At 31.1% G+C, this 22,788-nt stretch overlaps 1 protein-coding gene across 1 annotated transcript; it reads left to right on the forward strand.

Moving 5' to 3' along the window:
- On the forward strand, positions 1 to 15,487 carry LOC111705504 (uncharacterized). Its single transcript, XM_023478079.1, has 20 exons — positions 1 to 255; positions 420 to 685; positions 1,120 to 1,203; positions 2,044 to 2,104; positions 3,440 to 3,502; positions 4,522 to 4,575; positions 4,892 to 4,976; positions 5,238 to 5,371; positions 6,097 to 6,190; positions 9,576 to 9,634; positions 10,033 to 10,089; positions 10,466 to 10,527; positions 11,146 to 11,239; positions 11,625 to 11,693; positions 11,781 to 11,939; positions 12,303 to 12,378; positions 12,481 to 12,547; positions 13,709 to 13,772; positions 14,044 to 14,130; positions 15,068 to 15,487. The coding sequence occupies exons 1-20, from the start codon at positions 185 to 187 to the stop codon at positions 15,114 to 15,116; spliced, it is 1,755 nt and encodes a 584-aa protein (XP_023333847.1). The 5' UTR covers positions 1 to 184; the 3' UTR covers positions 15,117 to 15,487.
- Positions 15,488 to 22,788: the final 7,301 nt, after the last annotated feature.

Here is a 22,788-nt window from a genome sequence, read left to right on the forward strand (position 1 = left end):
TTTAGTGCAGAAAGGTATCCAGGCAGATCTAGTTTTAGCTCAGTGTAGGTTTATACTGCGGCGCACATCCTAGAACCATGATATTTCAGGAGACTGCATTTACAAATAAACAGTGAAGAACTATGTTAGCAGACATCAAAACATAGGTTTTTTTGAATGAACGGTAGGATTTTGATTGAACAGTATGATGGGGAGGATTCAAATACAATTCATCATCTTTCTCACTTATCTAGACTTGTACTCGAGTATTCTCAGGCAAGAATATTAAAACTTTGTTATTAACACCAAACATTTGAGAAGGTTGTAATTTATAAAGAAAATTTTCCTAAGTTTGTAATTTTAGTGACAACTTTGTAAGTTTTCTAGTTTTTTAATCTTTCCAAAACATTATTGAGTTAAATGTTTGTATTCTTGAAAAGTGTGAAAAAGTGTTGTCTGGAGAATGAAGTTTTGGATATATATTATAAAACCTGCAGACCTGCACCTCAGAACTACAAGATGGGATTCATCCAGAACATAACCTTTCCTACCTTTCCTCTTCTACCATTAGACGAACATGAACAGATTCCATTCCTCTCAATTCCTTTCAATGGAACACATGAATTGAATTGTCCAGTAGAAAACCGTTTACTCTACAATGGAAGTAGAAACTCTAGTGTCTTATTTTCTAAAAATACAAATCCTGGTAACTTATATTATTTTATGGTTCATGACAAAACAAATCTCATTTAATGTAGCTGTTCAATGTACAATGAAATTATATTGTTATATCGAACCTTGTCTAAAGTAAAAATTGTGAGTAAAGTTTTTTTCATTCTTTATTGCATTATGTGAACTGCGTAAAAGATCCAAATTAATTTGAATAAGTAATAATGGGTTTAATGACCATGGCTTATGAATTCCTGTAGGACTTAATTTTATTTAAACTTTAAAAATTTTCTAAATAAGATTTTGTAAAATAACTAGAAATAGAAAAATTTTTATATCCCTAACATTTCTTTCATAATTTCGAACAAAATTTTCTCGGTACCTTTGATATTACAAATGTTAGAGTTCTTCGAACAGTGCACGAATTGTTGCAAAAGACTGACCATTACTAAAATCTATATATTTGTGCAGGGTATAGAACATATAGCCTACTAGCAGGAAGAGTAAAATATGAGGCAGAATTTTTTTGCTTGGATTGGGCATTCAAAGCTGAAGGTTTGATATACTTTTATTTAGACTTTTTATTTTCATAAAATAATTTTAATTACAAATCATGTCATCAAATGACATATTCAGTTACACAGCATGGGCAAGGTAATAATGCAAGGAAAGTTAATTGCGGTTGTGTACACTCTACGTTCATATTGAAACCAGTTCTCGCTGGGCGGAATTTGTATACAAGAATATATGCATCAGTGTTCGTCTAGTATCTGTGGAGAATTAAAGCATTTAATTTTGATAATTTTGATAATTCAAATAACAGTTCCCTACGACCAGAATATTTCATAGATTATTTTTGTGGAAATGGATTCCATGTCAGGCTGTGGAATCTGTCTTGCGTTTACTTTTCCGCCCAAACACAGTACACTGCAGTACAAAAAAATACGTACACCTATGAAATAACTTTCCTTGCATTAGTACCTTGGCTCTGGGAGAATTATCTTTTTGCAGTGTATCAACTTAACTTTAAGTGACCCTTTAGTTATAGAGTGCCATTAAAGATTTATAATAGAACCCTTAAAGCCTAAAATTATCTTTATTTTATCTGTAAATTGATATTCTTGCGTTTTGGCTCTGCTAGAAAGGTACTTGTGAATGTCAGAAAACTCCATCACTACCAAGATAACGGATTAAATCATTGATGGCACTTATAGTTAAATAATCACTTGTAATAAAGTTGACCACTTCTTTTAAGTTCTTTTCAAAGTATTAAAGATCACATTGCCATAAATTTGTAAAATAATTAAAATTTGTATCATTTAGAAACTTTTCTAGAAAGTGATAATTTAAGATTAGCATATTTTGTCAATAAAATATTTCATAAAAATGTTTTAGATGAAGATTCGTATACAGCGTTTGCACTGGTTTGTTCTAAGTGTGACGAGCCTTGTGTAAGGTATTATCAATATTATCAAATACTAGTTTGGGAACCCAGCGCTGCCGAGGTTACCAAAAGTTACTTCCTCCGTTTACCCGCACTTGAACGATTTTACCGGGAAATTAAATTTTCGCTATTTAAGTCGACCCACTATATTAAGAATCTTAAAACCAAGCTAAGAACATTTCCGTGGGCCTCTCGAGTTCCCCAATCAAAAATTTGAGGCAAATCGGTCCAGGGGTTCCTGGGTTATAATTGGACAAACAAACAGACAAACAGAGATTAAAATTTTATATATACAGATATATACGTATTATAATTGATATGGATTGCCGGCCACCGGATAATTATTTTCAACTGCAGTTTCAATCATTCTTTTTAACAATTTCACTTCTTTTATTAGATTAATGATTCTAACGAACCATCGTACAGGAAAAAGTAGCATGGAGACAAATTGAAATTATATATAAAATATGGCCAGGTTCAGGAGAAGCTGTTTGTACTCATCCCCAAGCTTTTAGGGGATTTTTTTTCGAATTTTAGTTTTGGGAAAACTGAAAATTTTCAGCAAAACATTTATTTATAATTCAACTCAAATCTCTATATTATATACCTCCAGTTTTTTTTGTTTTAATGCAAAAAAAAACTACTCAGAAGCTTGTCATGGAAAGAAAACATAATCAAAATATCTATCTTTATAAACTATAATGTGTGATAAGTTTAAAATCTAGTTTTTTTAGTCTTTAGTCATTATTTATTTTGACCCTTTTTAAGTTTTTCAGGTAAAAAAATTTTCGCTTTCGGCGCAACTCTTAATTACCTTATCTGGGATTTCTNCTATCCTGCCTAATAATGTACAGTGTACTGCATTACTTAAACTATCCTGCCTAATAATGTACAGTGTACTGCATTACTTAAACTATCCTGCCTAATAATGTACAGTGTACTGCATTACTTAAACTATCCTGCCTAATAATGTACAGTGTACTGCATTACTTAAACTATCTTACATAGTTATTAGTGGCACAAGTTGGATCCGGATCCATTTTTTACTGGATCCGGATTCGCATCAAAATTAGAAGGATCCTTGCACTGGTTGATTTCCATTTGAGGGTCTTATACAACTTCCTTCTAACATACTAATTGTATTCGTGGCTTTTTGGAGAAGCATTTAAAGATTTTTCAGTGAGAAGTTCAAATTATGACATCTGGGGATCTTTTACGTTACAATGCAGAAAAGGTCACATATTTATAATTACAATTCCCTATTCCCTATGTGATACTAGAATTTTTTACTGTTTGATTAATACAATTTTATTGAAACAATATTAAAATTAAATTTTTTTTTTTAAGTGTGTGTCATACATCTGACATTGATGGGAAAACACTTGCATTAGAAAATAAAACCTATCAAAAGTAAGTAAATTTTTTTTCAAACCTTAAATAAAACATTTGTATATTTAATGAAAATATTTTGACGCATCATTGAAATAAATGTGGTGATGATATGACAGGATTTAATTATACATATTTCAAGATAATTGGGTTAATTGAAATTTGATTTTTGGAATTTTTACTTCTGATTCAAGTGTTGAAACGTAAGAAAGATATTTTTAAAATCTCTTTAATGATGTATATCAATATATTTTATACTGGAAAAACTATCATGACCTAATTTCACTAATAAAACAAGATTCTAAAGAAGTTATATAAATCAGTCTACAGTGTCTGTCGGTTAAGCTATTCCTCTGAATCACAACGTGTTTTTTTATACTTCTGTTCCAATTTCCTTGATCTGCTACAGTAAATGTTATCTCCTTGGTTTGGTTTCTCTGAATGCGTAATCAAATGTTTGTTCTATCATTCAACGAAAACGGTAACCACAAGGGACAGTCTAAATTTGTAGAGGGGGGGGGGGGAGGATATGCATATTGGATAAATTGGGTTAGACGTTTTTAATCGTTTGTTCAGAATAGATTTTTTAATTCAAAGAGATTTTTTACATTCACAATATTTTCTTTTTTTGACGACGCTTAAATTATCAATTGAAGGAAAAATATGTCTATGTTGATATTTAAAAACACATCTCAGATCTGGGACTAGAGATGGAATTTAAAGAATTTGAGCCGTGGTTTAAATCTGCCAAAACCCGGTTTAAATTAAGCGCCGGCTTAAATCTTGAAACATTTGATACAATTTTAAGTGGAACCAACCATATTTACCAATGTCTACTGAACTACTTCCCGCTATTCATTAAATCTCGCCCCTGATTTCTTTTTCAAGAAATATTTCTATTGTATAAATATTGTATACAGATTTGTATACATAAACTGAGTAATAATATATACATAAGATTTAAAATCCGGTGATTGTGATGGACCAAGATACATAAAATACATAGATTTCATTGTTTAACCTGCACTATTTATTTTCAGAGTATACGTAGAGCAACATTGTCAAGAAAAATACATATATAAATACAACGAAAGGTATGTTAATATAAGGATTTATAATGTCTTTAAAACAATAAGAATTAAAAGTTAAAATCTTAAATAAAGAGTTCCTGATAAATGAAAGGGAGATTAACAATTATTGATAAATCTTGAATAGAATAGAATGATATTACAGGGCAGGGGTGCAGGCAGTTAAGAAACCGAAATAAAAATTTGAAGATTAATTTTTGATTTCTATTATTATATAAAATTCTTTTGCAGAAACATCGGACAGAAATTAAATGAGTACTTATCTTGGTTCTTCCGTAATAGACTAAATGAATGAATATTTTATTAGTTGATTTTATTCTAGCCACTTTGGGTATGATGATGCATCAAGGAGGATGAGTGTGGATGGAATACATCGAAATTTATCCGAGTACTGCTTGCACCAGGAGGTGGGTTCAAGAATTAAAAGCTCAAGAATCATTCATGATCATTTTTCTATTCACAGATGGAAAACTTGTAATGGTTTTACTTTTCTAAATAAATTATTCACTATCCTATGTACTAAAGTTTGTACTAAAGTTTGTACTAAAGTTTGTACTAAAGTTTGTACTAAAGTTTGTACTAAAGTTTGTACTAAAGTTTGTACTAAAGTTTCTAAAGTTTGTACTAAAGTTTGTACTAAAGTTTGTACTAAACGACAATTTTTTTAGGAGGACGAGAAAGGAGTCTCTCTTCATCTTTGTCTTCTCGAGTTCTATAACAATAGAAAAATTTTCAAAATTGTCCTTTCCTTAATCAGTTTCTTTTCCTTAGCAATCCTCATCATCATTCATATTTTAGTCAGGTAATTTGAGTTTTATGATCACGTAAAAACATGGAATTACATGCTTTTTCCAGTCCCAGTAAAATAGTAGGAATATAATAATCATTAGGGTACAGTAAAAATCAAAATATGTTTAAAAAGGTTTCTTCTTAAAACATCTCTCTTGTAAAATTTAATCCTAAAATCATATTTAAAAAAATATATTTAAGACTGGAAAACGGTCCAAAAAACGATTGATGAGTTTTCTTGATCAACCTCTTTTAAACTATTTAAAACGGTTTTCTAATCTGAGAATCGCATGACACAAAAAATACTTTTTGTCCATGTAGTAAACCTTTTCAAATATTTTAGAAAAAAATTCTACGACAGAAAACTTCTGATCGATAACCGAACTTTATTAAGTACTAGCTTGTAAATCCAGCGATGCCAAAATTACTAAAAGTTACTCCCGCCGTTTATCCGCACATAAACTATTTTACCGAGAAACTAAATTTTCGCCATTAAAGTCGTGACTTACCTAACTTATAATCTCAAAACTAAACTAAGAACATTCCCGTGGGTCTTCCTAGTTTTCCAATCATAATTTGAGGCAAATCGGTTAAGTGGTTCCCAAGTTATGATCAGACAAACAAACAGTGATTACAACTTTATATATTTAGATGCATGTTTCATACCATTTTTGTATTACCAATCTTCACGTCAATACAGGAATTATGGTGCTTTCATACTCATAATTCATGTTTTAGAGAGTTTAGAGAGCAACCAGGTCCGAGGATAAAATGTGGAGTTTTCTGGAATCTAATGATATTGTATCTAGTTATAGCTATATCTAATCTCAAGGTTTGTATCTAATTCTACCTATATCTAATCTCAAGGTTTGTATCTAGTTCTACTTATATCTAATCTCAAGGTTTGTATCTAGTTCTAGCTATATCTAATCTCAAGGTAGTTCTACCTATATCTAATCTCAAGGTTTGTATCTAGCTCTACCTATATCTAATCTCAAGGTTTGTATCTAGTTCTACCTATATCTAATCTCAAGGGTTGTATCTAGTTCTAGCAATATCTAATCTCAAGGTTTGTATCTAGTTCTAGCTATATCTAATCTCTAGGTTTGTATCTAGTTCTAGCAATATCTAATCTCAAGGTTTGTATCTATTTCTAGCTATATCTAATCTCAAGGTTTGTATCTAGTTCTACCTATATCTAATCTCAAGGTTTGTTTCTAGTTCTAGCTATATGTAATCTCAAGGTTTGTTTCTAGTTCTACCTAAATCTAATATCAAGGTTTGTATCTAGTTCTAGCTATATGTAATCTCAAGGTTTGTATATAGTTCTAGCTATATCTAATCTCAAGGTTTGTGTCTAGTTCTACCTATATGTAATCTCAAGGTTTGTATCTATTTCTACCTAGATCTAATCTCAAGGTTTGTATCTAATTCTACCTTTATCTAATTTCAAGGTTTGTATCTAATTCTACCTATATCTAATTTCAAGTTTTGTATCCATCTACTTTTAGTTGTATCAATAAATCGCAAGGTATGAATCTATATGATGGTTTATTTTATTATTCACTCTCAAAACATATAAGCGATTGTTTAAACAAAACAATCATGGATGATATTTTTATGACATAAATCTACAAATAAAAAATCAGTACAACAGAAAAAATTAAGCAACAACACATACACAGAATTGGAGTTGTCAGTATGTTGTATTGCTACTCAACATGTGCCTCTCTTATACTCTTGAGAATCCCAGAGATGACCTTGTAAATTTGATAGTACCAATAGACCAGAACATCTATTAAGCTCATGATCAAACTGAATATGAGGTATGAAGCTACCGATGCACTTGTGAAGATTATATCCGCCAACCAAACAAATCCAATAAAAGCGCTTAATCCAATGGAGTAGGTTAGTAGGCCTGCTAGAACTCCAGCGAGCATCAGACTAAGAAAGCTGGGTCGACATACTCCGTATACTGCAGTCTCATAGGGTAGATCTATACATTCACATTCAGAAAGATATGATATACATGTATCATTGTCATAGCAGATTCCTCCCCATATGGGATCCAGATATTTTCCAGTCTCAGTTCTTGGTTTCTCCTCAACTGCACATTCATCGTCGACTCCAAAGCCTTCCGGAATGAAGAGCAACAGAGTTAATAAGTAAAGATTGTCTGTTATCATCTTTCTTGTTCACTTTATGCTGATTGTTATATTACTGCCTCCAAATATCAACACCCCTCTTCTTGTAAACTTTATCAGTCTCCTGGAACTGCGTCTGTAATAATGACCGGAACTATTACGCAGGTCGTGGTAAACGACGCAGATAGATAGGCTTATTGAGACTAGATTCTAATTGAACGCAGTTCATTTTTATGAAAATTAACTGGTTACATATTCTCAGAAGTCAAATTGTCTCACTATACAATCAATTATTCCGGAACACAGTGTAAACTGTCCCCAGCAACAGCAGATAGCTAAACAGCTAGACAGCAGCAGTATTAACAAGACTAGGAGAAGCCAACTGCTAAGATTGGGTTCACACCACCCTATGGAGGATAAAGAAAGATTTCGTTCACAATGAGAGATATTCTTCAGGCAATCTTGGTCATCTAAACATTCTCCGTTCCATATCCGCTTCAACAATGTATGATTTAAAATCTGGTTTGTTAACTTTTCCTCAAATTCAGCACATTTTGGACAAATTAGGATTGATCCAGCGCCAATAGTTTTCAGTAAGAAAACTGCAGTTAGGATTGCAGATATCGCCCTCATGATTCATAAAAAATACATTGGCAGTTCTAATTTTCCTGTGCGCTCATCTTACTCTTGGACGGTAGCGCAGGGGCAGAGTCAGCTGATCAACTAAAAGGGGGTAAAGGGCGGATATTGGAATTCAGGTAATGACATGGCACGGGGGGATGAGAGGATTAAGATTTNACCTCATATGACTTATTTGACATTTGAAATGACGTAGAATTTTCTGCATTGTACATTTTATCTAACGAAACTCCTGATGGAGATTTTAACAAACTTTTCTACAGGGTTACCCACAAAGAAAGAGACTTCAGAGACTATTGTACGAAATTTGTTCAGTCTTTGTTCTTACATTCTTGGTTTCATGCAGGTGTAAACTTGTTTCTTATTTTTGCCAAATTATCAAGTAAAACTTTAAGCACTAAAATTAAGGCCAAAATTTAACATTTTAACGACTCAAGGACGTATACAGGGGGGGATAAGGGGGACAGTGCCCCCCATAGAACTCAGAGCAATCACACTTTTAAAATCTGAAACTGAAGAGTAAAGAACATAAAAAAATAGTTCTCTGTTTTTTTCTGCTAGTTTTATTTGAAGGAGAGATAAAATGATACTTTATTTATACCTTTAAAGTATCCAAGAAGCCAAATGTTTTGTATTTACAGTTCAAATTTTGCCCCCCCCCTAGGAGCTCCTCCTAGGGGGGGGGGCAACACAAATTTTTTGCGCTTCGGGCAAATTTGGCCCCTACTACATTTCTTTCTGTCTACACCCTTGTTTAACGTAAAATTTCCCTCATGAAATTCTCATAATTTGCGGGTTACCCTGTATAACCGGAAACAGAAAATACCCGAACAAAAATCACGAATACTAAAATACAAAGAAAATTTATACATATACACTACAAAAAGTGTAATTTTAGTGTTGCTTCTTCCAAAAAAAACCTTTCATGAAATTTTTATTATTGGTATTTTGCAATATTTTAGAATGTTGTTTTCATTTTTTAAACTTACATGGTACCACAAAAAACTCACGAAACTTTTTTCCCGTTAAAATTGAAACTAAAAAAAGTGTAATGATAGATGATTTCTATCCAATCCTAAAATATGATTGAGATCATTCAGACCAATTGATAGATATGTTCATAAAAGATCCCCAAAATTATAATGAAACAGATCCGATGTATTGTTCAGTTTATTTTCTACACATTTGATTTTGAAAAAAAAGTTTCGTGGATTTTTGACTCACAAATCACACTTTTTATTTTACTGTACGTAGCCAATATTTTGGTCCAAGCTAGGATTCTCAGGAGAGTATAATCAATAGAAACTTATAAATCATTTGGCATGCATGTATAATGTAAAAATATAATCAATAATTACTTTTTGATTTATTCAGAGTCTTTAAAAATTATTTCTATGTTTAATTTATAATATATATATATCGAATTTTTTTCAGGATTTCAGTGAGGATAAAGCTAGCTGTTTAACTATAGGCCTTGCTATTCAGTTTTTTGGGTAAATCTTAAATATTTACACCTCTAACATTTTTGTGATATTTAAATAATATTTTTCTTTATCATATTTCAGCGTTAAAAAAGGAGACATTAAATTAATTGTTTTAAGTTTAAAGTTTGATATAATAATTCCCTGAATTAAGAAGATTTTTTTAACTAACCGGTTTCAGAACACTAGAAATCGGATTATTTTGCATCAAAAATTTAGGATAGGATTTTAATTTGAATTCTTGAAGCGCTAGACTCCTTTGCCAGAGTATATTAAGTTTTATTTTTTATACAAGGTCTGAATTATAAATTACTTAAACTTTATTAGAAAGATGATATGCATATCAAAGTTTCCAAATCACTTTGTTATTGTTTGAACGAGATTTCTGCAGCGATTTTTTTTTTGTTTAGGCTTTCTATGTTCTGCTGGATGACTTGTATAAGCTTTGATCTTTGGAACAGACTTAGGTAAATTTCATAATACAGAATTTATTTAGATTTACTAACAATTCATATTAGTGTTGCTAAATCAGCTTACAAGATCTTCAATTTAGGTTTTCTATTTACATCTATGTAAAGCTGCGATGTATGTTTGTATGTCAAATGTCCGAGTTCGAAGTGCGCTCTCAAAGTGTTCCCTTTTATTAGTGCATATTCATTTCTTTTTAAATATTTGACATTAGTGCCTCCGAGAAGTCCATGCGGCATATGTTTTTACTCTCTTGCCACAAAGAATGATAATAGATTTTGCTACCTTCTGATAGTATCAACAGACTGAATTTTAGGAAAAGCTTTTTAATATGCGGCCCCTGAATCATTAATACAAAAAACTTTATATTTTCAGATATCTACGCAGAATAGATGAATCTACCCCTACAAATGTTCAGTGGTATTTTCTCTTTTCAGGGAACTATTCAAACAACTCTAATTTTTGATTGTTTACAAAATGGTTTTCCGCCATTTAAAAAAAAAACAATTTACTGTTCATAAGATATTTTAGGAGAAACTATTTTAAAACGTAGAAAAAAATACTAAACTATTCTAGACTTTGAAATTAGAATTTTAAGTTCATATTGAAAGCTTTGAGATGTTCTTAACTTTGAAGCTCATTTTCTGAAAAAAAAATTATTTTGAAAGAAAATAGAATCAACTCATGGTGATTAATTTGTAGTCCTAATTATTGTTAAAGATATATTTTTAGGTATTTGATATTATCTATCTATATATTTAGTCTGTGGAGTGAGGATATTATGCAAATTATTAAAAAATAAGCAATCTATTCTTTTAATTCGAAAAGATTCCATCAGATTAATATCTGAACAAGAAAAAAATTAGCGTTTGCCATAAACTCAAATTTTCCAATCCCTATTTCTGTAATATTTCAAACTATGATTTCTGTTAGATTAAATAATCAAAGTTTAAAATATCAAAGGTTTGTATTATCAGGTTGCAAAGATAAAGGTATTAGAAAATTTCAGTTTGTGGGAAAAACTCAGATTCTTTGTTTGAATTTCGCCCTAATAGTTGGGTTCCCATTTCTTATGTTTGTTCTCACTCTTACAATTCAACTCAGAACATCGAGGACGACAAGTTCAGAAACCCACCCTCCTCCTCCCAGGTTAATTTTTTTTCTACTTAAATTCTTTCTTTGTTCGTATCTGGATTATGTTCTAAGTATCTGGATTATGTTCTACGTATCCGAGAACTATTCTGTGTTTAGTTTTGAATTCTTTTATTTGGTACTGAAAAAGTTTTATGTTTTTTTTCTGTGGTTCATTCTGCGTCTACTTAATAAAGAAACTGAGTTTTTGCCACAAACTCAAATTGTCTAATCCCTATATCTTTACAATCTGATGATAGTTTGAAATATCAAAGGTCTACGACATTGGCTAGCAAGGATATAGAGATTAGAAAAGTAGAGTTTGTGACAAAAACTCAGTTCCTTTCTTATGTCTAGTCCAGTGAGTCTAGTAGACAACTCAATCAAGGGTTTGTTAATTCAGAATAAGTGGAATACTTGCAGATGATGTTTTAAACGAAGCTATTTCTCTTCCTCATTACATTCATCCAGGGTAAACAATCATATTTTCAAAACTATTAATTTACTAATAGAAAAATATATTAGATTTTGATTTATTTATATCTTTTTATTTGTTTAGTATCGGGGAGGAATCTTGTTTTCTTCAAAACTACCTTCCTATGCTTCTATACTTTCATCTTCCTGTTCTAATAATGCTTCTGATTAATCTCTTCATGTTTATTTCCCTTGCACATGGATTCTTCTGTGGAGTCTGGAGACCAAGATCACAAGAATTCAGGTTACTGTCACAGTTGAGAAAATATAAACTGTTTATCACGAAGTTATAGAAAAGAATAATTTGAATTCAAAATCTTTGTGCATCTTTTGGATAAACTATTCTATAGAGTAAATACAAAGTGTTGTACAGACATTGTTTAGCTGTTTTATGTATAACAATAATTTTGCTTTAAAATCTTTCACAAACTTTTTGATGTTTCAAACTGTAAATTCTGTAAGATTAAATATTCAAAGTTCAAAATATCAAGTTTTAAAGAAGCGGTATTAGAAAATTAGAGTTTGTGGCAAGTGATCAATTCCTTAGTGCAAATATTTTCAGCAGATGATTTTTACATAGATTTTTTCATGTTTCTTTAAAATTCAGGAGTAAGGATTACAAACAGAAAATAGACGTATTGTCAAAAATGTTCTTGTTTATGGGAATCAACTGGATAGCTGAGGTAAAACTTATTAAATTAATTTTTAAAGCGAAATATGTTGTTTTAATTTATACGCACAGTTGGAAAACAAATCAAGAAAATAAATAAACGCAATATTTTCAGATCGTTCTTTTTATATTAAGCTGGACCAACGTGGCGAAAGATGTCATCTGGTTAACATACATTCTAGGTATAACATGGAAAATGTTATTGAGAATTTCTTGAGAGTGTCCTCAACGTTCCGACACTGTACAGAATATATATTATATAAAAAATGTCTGAAATATGGCCTCTATTATATAAAAATGTCTGATATGTGGCCTCTATTATATAAAAAATGCCTTATATATGGCCTCTATCTATATATAAATTTGGCATGTCTGTCTGTCTGTCTGTTTGTCTGTTTGTTTGTTTGTATCCAATAAACGTCAAAACGGCTGAACCGATCGGGCCCAAATTTTGTGTGGGACCTCACGTGACCCCAGGGAAGGTTTATGAATGATCAAAATTAAAAAAATTTGTGCTTAAAAGTTTTTTTATTTTAGTAAAATGTTGAAAATGTGCGAAAATATATTACGAAATCCGCAATTTTGTTTTGTTTTTGTTTTATACTGTACAAAGAGAAGATGCTCACAGATAAAGCTGCAATTAAAAGCCTAGTATATAAAAAATGCCTTATATGTAGCCTCTATCATCTAAAAAAATGTCTGATATGTGGCCTCTATTATAAAATGCCTTATATGTAGTCTCTATTATATAAAAATAAAATGTCTAATATGTGGCCTGTATTATATAAAAAATGTCTGATATGTGGCATCTATTATATATAAAAAATGTCTGATATGTGCCCTCTATTATATAAAAAATGTCTGATATGTGCCCAGTATTATATTAAAAATGTCTGATATGTGGTCTCTATTTTATACAAAAATGTCAGATATATGGCATCTTTTTTTATAAAAAATGTCTGATATGTGGCCTCTATTATAAAAAAATGTCTGTAGTGTCAAATTCTGGTTTGTTTATGTTTCATCGCCTTATATGCTGACAATTTCTTTTTTAGTGAAAAGGAATTGAGTCTTTGCCACAAACTTTTTCTAAACCCTATATCTTTGGATTCCAATGTCGTAGACCTTAGATATTTCAAACTATGAATTCATTTAGATCAAATAATAAAAGTTTTAGATATCAAAGATTTACAACATTGGGTTCCAGATATATAGGGATTATAAATTCAGAGTTTGTGGCAAAGACTCAATTCCTTTGCAATACAAAAGATAAGTCAACTTCTTTAAATTATACTCTTTAGCTACTCCAACTGATTTTATAAAAATTGTCTGTTTTTGTTTAGATACATTTAACTTAATAACTGGGGCTCTATTTCTCGTACATTTTCTACAAGTTCTTCCCAACAGGTGACAATATATATTTTTCTTTAAATTTTTTTATGATCATCTTACTTTTATTTTCTAATCATGTTTCGACCTGCTTGCAACCTTTGACATTTCAAACTATGAATTCTGCTAGATCAAATAGTTAAGGTTTTAAATATCAAAGGTATGGATCATCGCAGCAAGTGTTAATTTCAATTTAGAAAACAGTCTATCCAACTGATTGTCAAGATAGTCTATGGACACTTTGTTTTTTCGACGATTTGTAGATTTATTTTTAACCCTGTGTATTTAGAGAATTGTTAAAGAAGGCTCTAGTAGAGTTGAAGGTTTTTAGAGGAAATGGTTTGTTAGTTCAGACTAGACAGAGGAGAGTGTCAAGGTAACTTTAATAGATAATTGTTACAAACTAACTTTATTTGACCCTTTAAATAAAGAATACCATGGTAGATAAACGAACCATTAAAAAAGAAAGAATCTGGGTTCTCTTTCAATTCGGCCATTTGCATGCTCGATCGTATTTACCGAAAAAAGTGTTTTAAAATTATTTTTTTATTAGTCTTTAATAGTGATTAGTATACGCTACTTTATACTTAGTACTTACAAAGTACATAAAAGAATCTTTTTTGATTAGCTTATGTATTAGGCTCTTAGTCTTGTGCGGGCTAATATTCGACTGCGAGATCGAAGAAAGAATTTTAAAGAATATATTTAAATATCATGTCCAAAATATTTTTTTAGTTTATCTTCTCTTTTTTATTTATATCCCTAAAGATAAAACCCTGTATATTACAGGGTGAGTAAAAAAAAAGTGTGATTAGCGGCGTCTGATGCAAAATTGTACCTTTTTTGTGCAACTTTCCTGTTAGGTATTTTTTCAATGTTTTATGGAAATTTTTGTCTCAAAATCAAAAGTTCAGTAAAGCAGAAAAGTGTGTATATATTATTTCGTTCTGGTCTCATTTTTAAGGAAAAGTTATTTAAATTCTCTAGCTCCTTTCTTCTCAGTATATTCTAAAGTTCTAAATGTACGAAGTTCAGTCGAAAAATAAATCAATATTTATAAAATTTTAGAATTAAATAGAAATAATGTATATCAACATTTTTGCTTTTCTGAACTTTTGATTTTGAGAGAGAGAAAAGTTTCGCGGATTTTGTTTTCGGCCAAAAAAAATTCCAAAAAATATTGAAAAATACCATTCAGGAGAGTTGCACAAAAAAGTACAAATTTGCACCAAACTCCGCTAACCACACTTTTTTGACTCACTCATTTATTCCATTCAAAATTTTTTTTACTATAGTTGTATTTCTTTGATTAGACCTGCAACCCAGATGTCAGAACTAGAGCAGGAATCTGGATCGATATAAACATTTCAAATTTTTTAAATACAGCAGGCATATTTGATGAATTTAATGTAAAAATATGATTATTAAGCTCTTAAAGGAAGGATTTTTCTAATCTGGAAATTTTTATTTATTTATTTTGCCTTTGGTAATAAAGTACTTTTTGACATGTTGGTACCCGTTTAAAAGTAAAAAATGAATTGTTACGGCACAATTTGTCTAATTTAGAACAATTCATGCAGTAGACAGTGAATTCTTTTTAAATATAAACCAAACAAATTCGTGAATTTTTTTCCGGGTTTTCATCATGTCGTAGAAGAAGAAAAACCTGTGGCCGAATTTAAAGAATTTGAGCGGCGGTTTAAATTTAAACCGCGGCTTAAATACGCTTGGTTCCACTTAAAATTGTATCAAATGTTTCAAGATTTAAGCCGGCGCTTAATTTAAACCGGGTTTTGGAAGATTTAAACCGCGGCTCAAATTCTTTAAATTCCATCTCTGATTTATTTTTTAAACCTTAAATTTAAAATGATTCAACCCTTCCTACTTTGCAATTTTACTCTTTGAGAGAAATTGTGACCATTATGTAATTTTATGTGATCTCTCATTACTAAAAAGATATTGGTTTCCAATGATAAACTACTTTACGAGCAGAAATGAAGAATTTAAATAAGTCCATAAAACAATTAACGGAGATGCTGATTTTTTAATTAAAAAAAATACCAATAATATTTCTTAAAGAAGTTAGTCATTGGAATAATCTTTGATTTGGATGATTTGATAAAACGGTAATTGAACACGTTTTGTCTCTTAGATTTGTAAGAATATCCAGCATGTATGACCTGGTTTAGTTATTATATATTGGTTTTGTTAACGTGATAACATACATTGTATTAACAAAATGAAACCTGGAGACCTTTAATTCCTTTTAAATTTTACACATTGTGTATATTATTATTTTGTTTTTATAAGAAGGAGTGATTTGCAGAATATTTAATCCCTGGCAAATATGTACTCTATTCAGTGCCTGATAATTGATTTTTGGGTGATTTTATTGAAAGGAATTGAGTTTTTGTAACAAGCTCAGATTTTCTAATTTCAATATCGTTGCAACCCAATGTCGTAACATTTCAAACTATGAATGCTATTAGATCAAATAATGTAAGTTTGAAATATCAAAGGTTTACATCATAAGGTTATAGTGATATAGGTGTTACAAAAGCTGAATTTGTGGCAAAGACTCAATTCCTTTATTGAAACCCACAGTACAAATATTCTGATGTAAAAACATTACAAATGCATTTAAGAAAGTGTAAACACATGTATGTAATATGTATACTGTATAGCAATATACATTCTAAAATCTTTTTTATATTGTAATCCTTGTTTTTTAATATAAATAATATAACCATACTAGAATTGAAATAAAATTGATTTACTCATATTTGAATCATGGTGTAAAAAATGTAGATAATAATTATTATTTACAGTGTTGAAAAATTTTAAACTTAAGTTGGCCAAAGGAAATAGTTAAAAATCAATTTAATTCCAAACAAATCTTTAAGATATTACAAACAGTAGTTATCGATTATTTTTCGACGCATTCGTATATATAGTTAATATTTCATAATATTTTTGATTTTTTTTTTAAATAATTTTCGCTGGCGCTGGATTTTCGAACATTTCTGGAAAATATTTAAAAGTCGTCTTCATTATCAAAAATCCACGAAACAGGAATAAATATTTTCAAAAGTAACTATCAGATCATGAAAAATACTAAATATTATGAAATATCAACTATTTACGAATGCGTCGAAAATAATCGATGACTATTGTTTGTAATATCTGAATGATTTGTTTGGAATTAAATTGATTTGTTTACGATCTAAGTTGAATGTTGCATCTTTCTGAATTTGTATGGACACTACGTTATTCGATATGAGTCGTTCTTAACAATTTTCTCCTTATAGACGCAACAGATAAAAGTAAGATTAGTAGCGATCAAAAGCGCTTTTTTATCGCATTTTTCGCGAACATTCCCTTTAAGACGACTTTTAAAGGCAAAATCTAAATAATGGATTATCTACAAAAGCCTATAAATCCTGGGCCACCCACCCAACACATCTAACTGATATAAGTTTCCTGCCCCCCCCCCCCATGGCCATATTCTTTTCTCCCACAAATTTGACGTTCTTACGCTTTATGATAATTAACCAACCATCTTATGGCTAAAGACAGACCACACGCATCCCTCTCACAAATAAACACATGTAAGGTAGACAGTAGACACACAATCTTTGTTTAAAACGTTAACAGATTTTTGTTAATGTATTCAGTAAAAAGAAGGAAATATAAAATATAAACTAAATTTTGAATTATTAAAAACGTGATATTAAAAATGAAGCGGTATATGATATATGTAGACTGTAGAGAGGGGGGGGGGTGAATAGTCTAAAAATCAGAAAATAAAATTAAGATAATTAATCAGGTGCTGGCGCAACGGACACAAAGAAAAGAAAGAAATTGAGTTTTTGCCACAAACTCTGATTTTCTACTTTCAATATCGTTGCAACCCAATGTCGTAGATCTTTAATATTTCAACCTATGAATTCTGTAAGATCAAATAATGTAAGGTTGCAAAGATATAGGTTTTACAAAAACTGAATTTGTGGCAAAGACCCAATTCCTTTGCTTTACATTCACAATACAGATAAATATGACTTCGCTTTCTTCCTTTTTATGATACAAGGCTTTTAAGGAGTTGGTGAAAATTATAGCAGTTAACTGTTGCTTTTTAAACTGACATTTTTCTGTGAAAATGGTATTTCGCAGTTTTTTCTTTTTAAATTCGTTAATTTAAAAAATAGTGACTCAAAAAAATTTTCCGGGCAAAATTTGTCATGTTTACCAACCCATTCCCTGGGGTTTCCCAGCCAATTTGGTCCCGATCAGCTCAGCCTTTTGACGTTTTATACATGGACAAGCAAAGCATATATCTATATATAAATTTGGCTTGTCTGTCTGTTTGTCTTTTTGTTTGTATCTAATAAACGTCAAAACGGCTTAACCGATCGGGTCCAAATTTTTTGTGGGACATCACGTGACCACAGGGAAGGTTTATGAATGATAAAAATTTTAAAAAATGTGTTTTAAAAGTTTTTAATTTTGTAAAAAAAATTAAATTCTTGAAAATCCGCGAATTTTTTTTTAAATCCGCGAAATTTTCTTCTTCTTTGTTTTAAAATGTAAACAAAAAGAACGTGTTCACAATTTAAATAGAAGATGGGCGCGAAGCGCCCTAAAAGCCTATTATATATATATAGATGACCAAATAAAAAATTAAGTTAAATTTTCAATGGTTCAAGATGGATTAAAGTGTCGATTGGTAACTACCTATATAATGCGATGGTAATTTTATAACAAAGAAATTGAGTCTTTGCCACAAACTCTGATGGTCTAATCTTTGCAAAACAATGTCGCTTTATAAACCTTAGATATTCAAATTATAAAATCAAATAAACTAATTTTAAACTATCAAATCTTTACACCTTAGGTTGCAAAGATATAAGAATTAGCAAATTAATAACCAAAAATGCATATTTATCCATCAATCAAATAATTTTTTTCTCTATTCTTTCATGCAGCGACTTAAATCTTTGCCCTTTGTGTTCCATATGTTAGTGTATATATCCATTCATCAATCTATCTATTCATCAATTTGTCTATAATTTCCTCACAACTCCAAAGATTAATTTATATCTGTCTGAATGGTCAATCAATTCTTCTCATTCATCCCCCAGCCTTCCTACCACGTAAACAATCCTCTCTTTTCTTAGTTCTTTCTCTCCACGTCCAACTAACCCATGTGCAGCTTGATCAAAAAGCCAATTATGTCCAGAAACATTCGTAAACTTATGCGTGGATTTTATTCACGTCTGCTTTTACACCCTCCACCATAGCAAATGATTCCCTATTAGGTTAGCATTATTCGTTAACAAACTACTGAAATTAAAATCCACGTGACCCACACTAGAATGTAAAATCGGCCAATATAAACAGTGCAGATTTCTAACTAATAAATTTAAACTGCACACTGTAAAATGCACTTTGTTAGACCAGAAATGAAAGTACGGCAGGAATTGAGTGGTAAAGAGGGTTTGATTTTCAACTCCAATAGAACCTTGGTCAGAAAATAATGATTTAAATTTGAAAAAGGGGACCAGAGAATGAAATAAGGGTAGGAAATAGAAGTTATACTTTGCACTAGTGGCGGCGGGAGATGTGATTTTCTCTAAGAAGGTGGTTATTGAAAACTGAAAATTATGCTAAGATTAGATTTTTAGTCAACTTTATGTAGATAACTATAAAGATTTCCATTTTGATCTATTTTGTTATTCGGCTATTTCGGTTCACATGACATCAAAATTGAACGTTACATTGAAATCTTTAATATTTTTTTTTAATTTCCAAAGAGCTTTATTTGGTAGTAACCAAATAACGGAATTGAGTCTTTGCAACCAACTCAGATTTTTTAATCTCAATATCTTTGCAACCCAAGTATGAAATATAAAATTTTTACACCATCAGATTGCAAAGATATAGGGATTAAGAAATTTGAGTTTGTGGCAAAAACTCAGTTTCTTTGCGAGTCTCATACTTATGTGTAAAAAAACACTAGAGGAACGAGCTACAAGGTCTCAAAGTTGTACCAGTAACATCTAGTTGGATTAATTTATAACGTTTAAAAAGACCTCAAAGGGTCGAGAATGAGAAAGAAAGATTGGGGTATATTTGCCATGAAAAAAAACGACGTGCACATGAATATAAGAATTGACGAGTACGCCCGCTCATGATTATGTTCTTGCGCACACTTCCAACCATTTGTATTTATACAAGAAACCTTTAATGGGTTTCATATTCGATTCCTGTGGTCTCATCCTCCTCCTCCTCCTAGCCTGATGCAACCCCCCCCCCCTTCTTACTCATCCATTCATCTCGTCTTATTATCCCAAAGATTATACGAATATACAATTATTTATGTCGTATCATTTCCTCATATCTTCTCATATTATCCCCTTCTTATATCATATATTTTCACCTGCTAGATCTTAATGTAAATATCGTTGTTTTATTATTATTTCTCGTCTTAATTTTTCTTGAATACACAAAAACTTACTAGTACTTACTTAGAACTAGAAATGTTTATACTGTATCTATCCTAATACTTAGTTAGAACTAGATATGTTTATACTGTATCTATCCTAGTATTTAGTTAGAACTAGATATGTTTATACTGTATCTATCCTAGTACTTAGTTAGAACTAGATATGTTTATACTGTATCTATCCTAGTACTTAGTTAGAACTAGATATGTTTATACTGTATCTATCCTAGTACTTAGTTAGAACTAGATATGTTTATACTGTATCTATCCTAGTACTTAGTTAGAACTAGATATGTTTATACTGTATCTATCCTAGTACTTAGTTAGAACTAGATATGTTTATACTGTATCTATCCTAGTACTTAGTTAGAACTAGATATGTTTATACTGTATCTATCCTGGTACTTAGTTAGAACTAGATATGTTTATACTGTATCTATCCTGGTACTAAGTTAGAACTTGATTGATGTTAATTAAATTTGCAATGATAATAAGGTCATTTATTCTTGCGCAGTTCAGGACAGACAAAACCACACACGAACAGTTCATCTTGCATTTCTATACTTTAAGATACACAAGTATCCTTTCCTAGATTAGTTATTATATTGGTTAGATTGGATTCGGATATGAGAACAATTTGTAACAAAACTCCGACACTTGACTTCATCCGTCCTATACAAGTATACGCTTTATTATACCGTTAGCATGGTTAGTTCTTTAACTAACTCCGACACTTGAATTCATCCGTCCTATACAAGTATACGCTTTAGTATACCGTTAGCATGGTTAGTTCTTTAACTAACTCCGACACTTGACTTCATCCGTCCTATACAAGTACACGCTTTAGTATACCGTTAGCATGGTTAGTTATTTAGCTAACTCCGACACTTGACTTCATCCGTCCTATACAAGTATACGCTTTAGTATACCGTTAGCATGGTTAGTTCTTTAGCTAACTCCGACACTTGACTTCATCCGTCCTATACAAGTACACACTTTAGTATACCGTTAGCATGGTTAGTTCTTTAAATAACAGCTCTAGAAAAGTATTGGAGGATGGTTTTAGATAAGCCATGAATATGCCCTTGTATAACAGTGTTGGAGAACAATTTCTCGCTTTCTTTTAATTTTTCAATGTAAGATAAGATCTGATTCGAATTTCCTCTACTTTAAAACCCTCGACGCTATTTAAAACCTGCCTTAATGCTCGCAAGATTTTCCGGTATTAGTTCACTTAGCTTTTATACCTCCTCCGCCTCCCCCAGCCCTATTTTACAATTTACAGTCTTTACCATGTAGCACAATGACGTACACAAAATTACTGAGGAGAATGAGAGCAATGGAGAACATGAATAATCAATGAGTAACAAGAGAGCCAAGGATTAAGGGGGGTAAAGGAGTTTAACGATTATGAACGGTTGACAAGGAGTACCAATGACTAAAAATTGGCGTAATCAGGGAGTACATTGGGTGGCAATTAAGTGAAAAGGAACGATAAAAAGGGGAAAAGGGAGTGCAAATTGAGGATATAGAAGTAGGAGAACAGATAGCTACTAAGGGGGCGTACAAGGAGTCTGAAGGAGTACCAAAGAGTACCATTGTTGCTTCCCTCCGCCCTCCTAATACCAATTCAAGGTTATAAATGGCATTTTTAAAGATAAGATGAATTGTTTCTGTAATATATTACAAAATGTAATTGTGTTCATTACAGAATTTAAGGTTAAAACATGGGCTTCAATTTCTCGCCTCGGGGTGTTAACGCCGCATACGCAGACAGCGTACAGAGTACCCGGCTTGTAAACCAATTTCCTGAACTCAACTTTAAACACCGACAAAACATAAACATTAAGAGCTAAAAATATTAAGGAAAAATTTAAGAATTTAATAAAAGCACGAATAACCGGCGATATATCGTTATAAAAACACAATTACTTTTTTTTCAATGCAACATCTTTCGAGTGTAGATATTTACCAGTTTTTCTAAGCGAACTATTAAACTGTGTATTATGTGTAGACAGTAATTTGTAACATTGGGGCACAAAGAAGCTCAGGCTCAATATATGCGGGAATAAAACAACCTGAGTCGGAGTTGGGGGGTTGGTAGATTGGGAGGGGTTAGATAGGGGATGTATTATACTCGGTAGTATATAATTTAAAGCAAGATAAGTTTGATGAACTCCGAGTTTTTCATAAACATTCATGGAACGTTTTCAATTCAAATTGCAGGGGGCACATTTTATACTTGCTGTAGATTTATAATTATAGTTAAATGGTATTAGTAATAGTAATAGTTATTAAAACATAACGGATGAAAAAAAATCTTATTCACAATTACTGACAATATGCTTTTATAAAGTTATTTTTTTTTTCTTAAAGATAAGGTAAGATTTTTCCTATGTCGGACATATTTTCAACCTTTGATATATGCAAGATATCTGCATGTTTCGGTATTTAGCAGAAAAAAATGTTCTATGCCATAAGTAGAGTAAAAACGTCTATTAACCCTCGGCTGTAATTACACTATGCAGGTGC

This window comes from Eurytemora carolleeae, unplaced genomic scaffold (assembly GCF_000591075.1).
Source record: "Eurytemora carolleeae unplaced genomic scaffold, Eaff_2.0 scaffold657, whole genome shotgun sequence".
In the NCBI taxonomy this organism is placed as follows: Eukaryota; Metazoa; Arthropoda; class Copepoda; order Calanoida; family Temoridae; genus Eurytemora; species Eurytemora carolleeae.

Coding starts and splice junctions, on each gene's coding strand:
- LOC111705504 (XM_023478079.1), top strand. CDS start 185: ATGATGGGGAGGATTCAAATACAATTCATCATCTTTCTCACTTATCTA. Junction 256..419: donor TTGTACTCGAGTATTCTCAG/GCAAGAATATTA, acceptor ATTCTTGAAAAG/TGTGAAAAAGTGTTGTCTGG. Junction 4,977..5,237: donor AGTACTGCTTGCACCAGGAG/GTGGGTTCAAGA, acceptor CAATTTTTTTAG/GAGGACGAGAAAGGAGTCTC.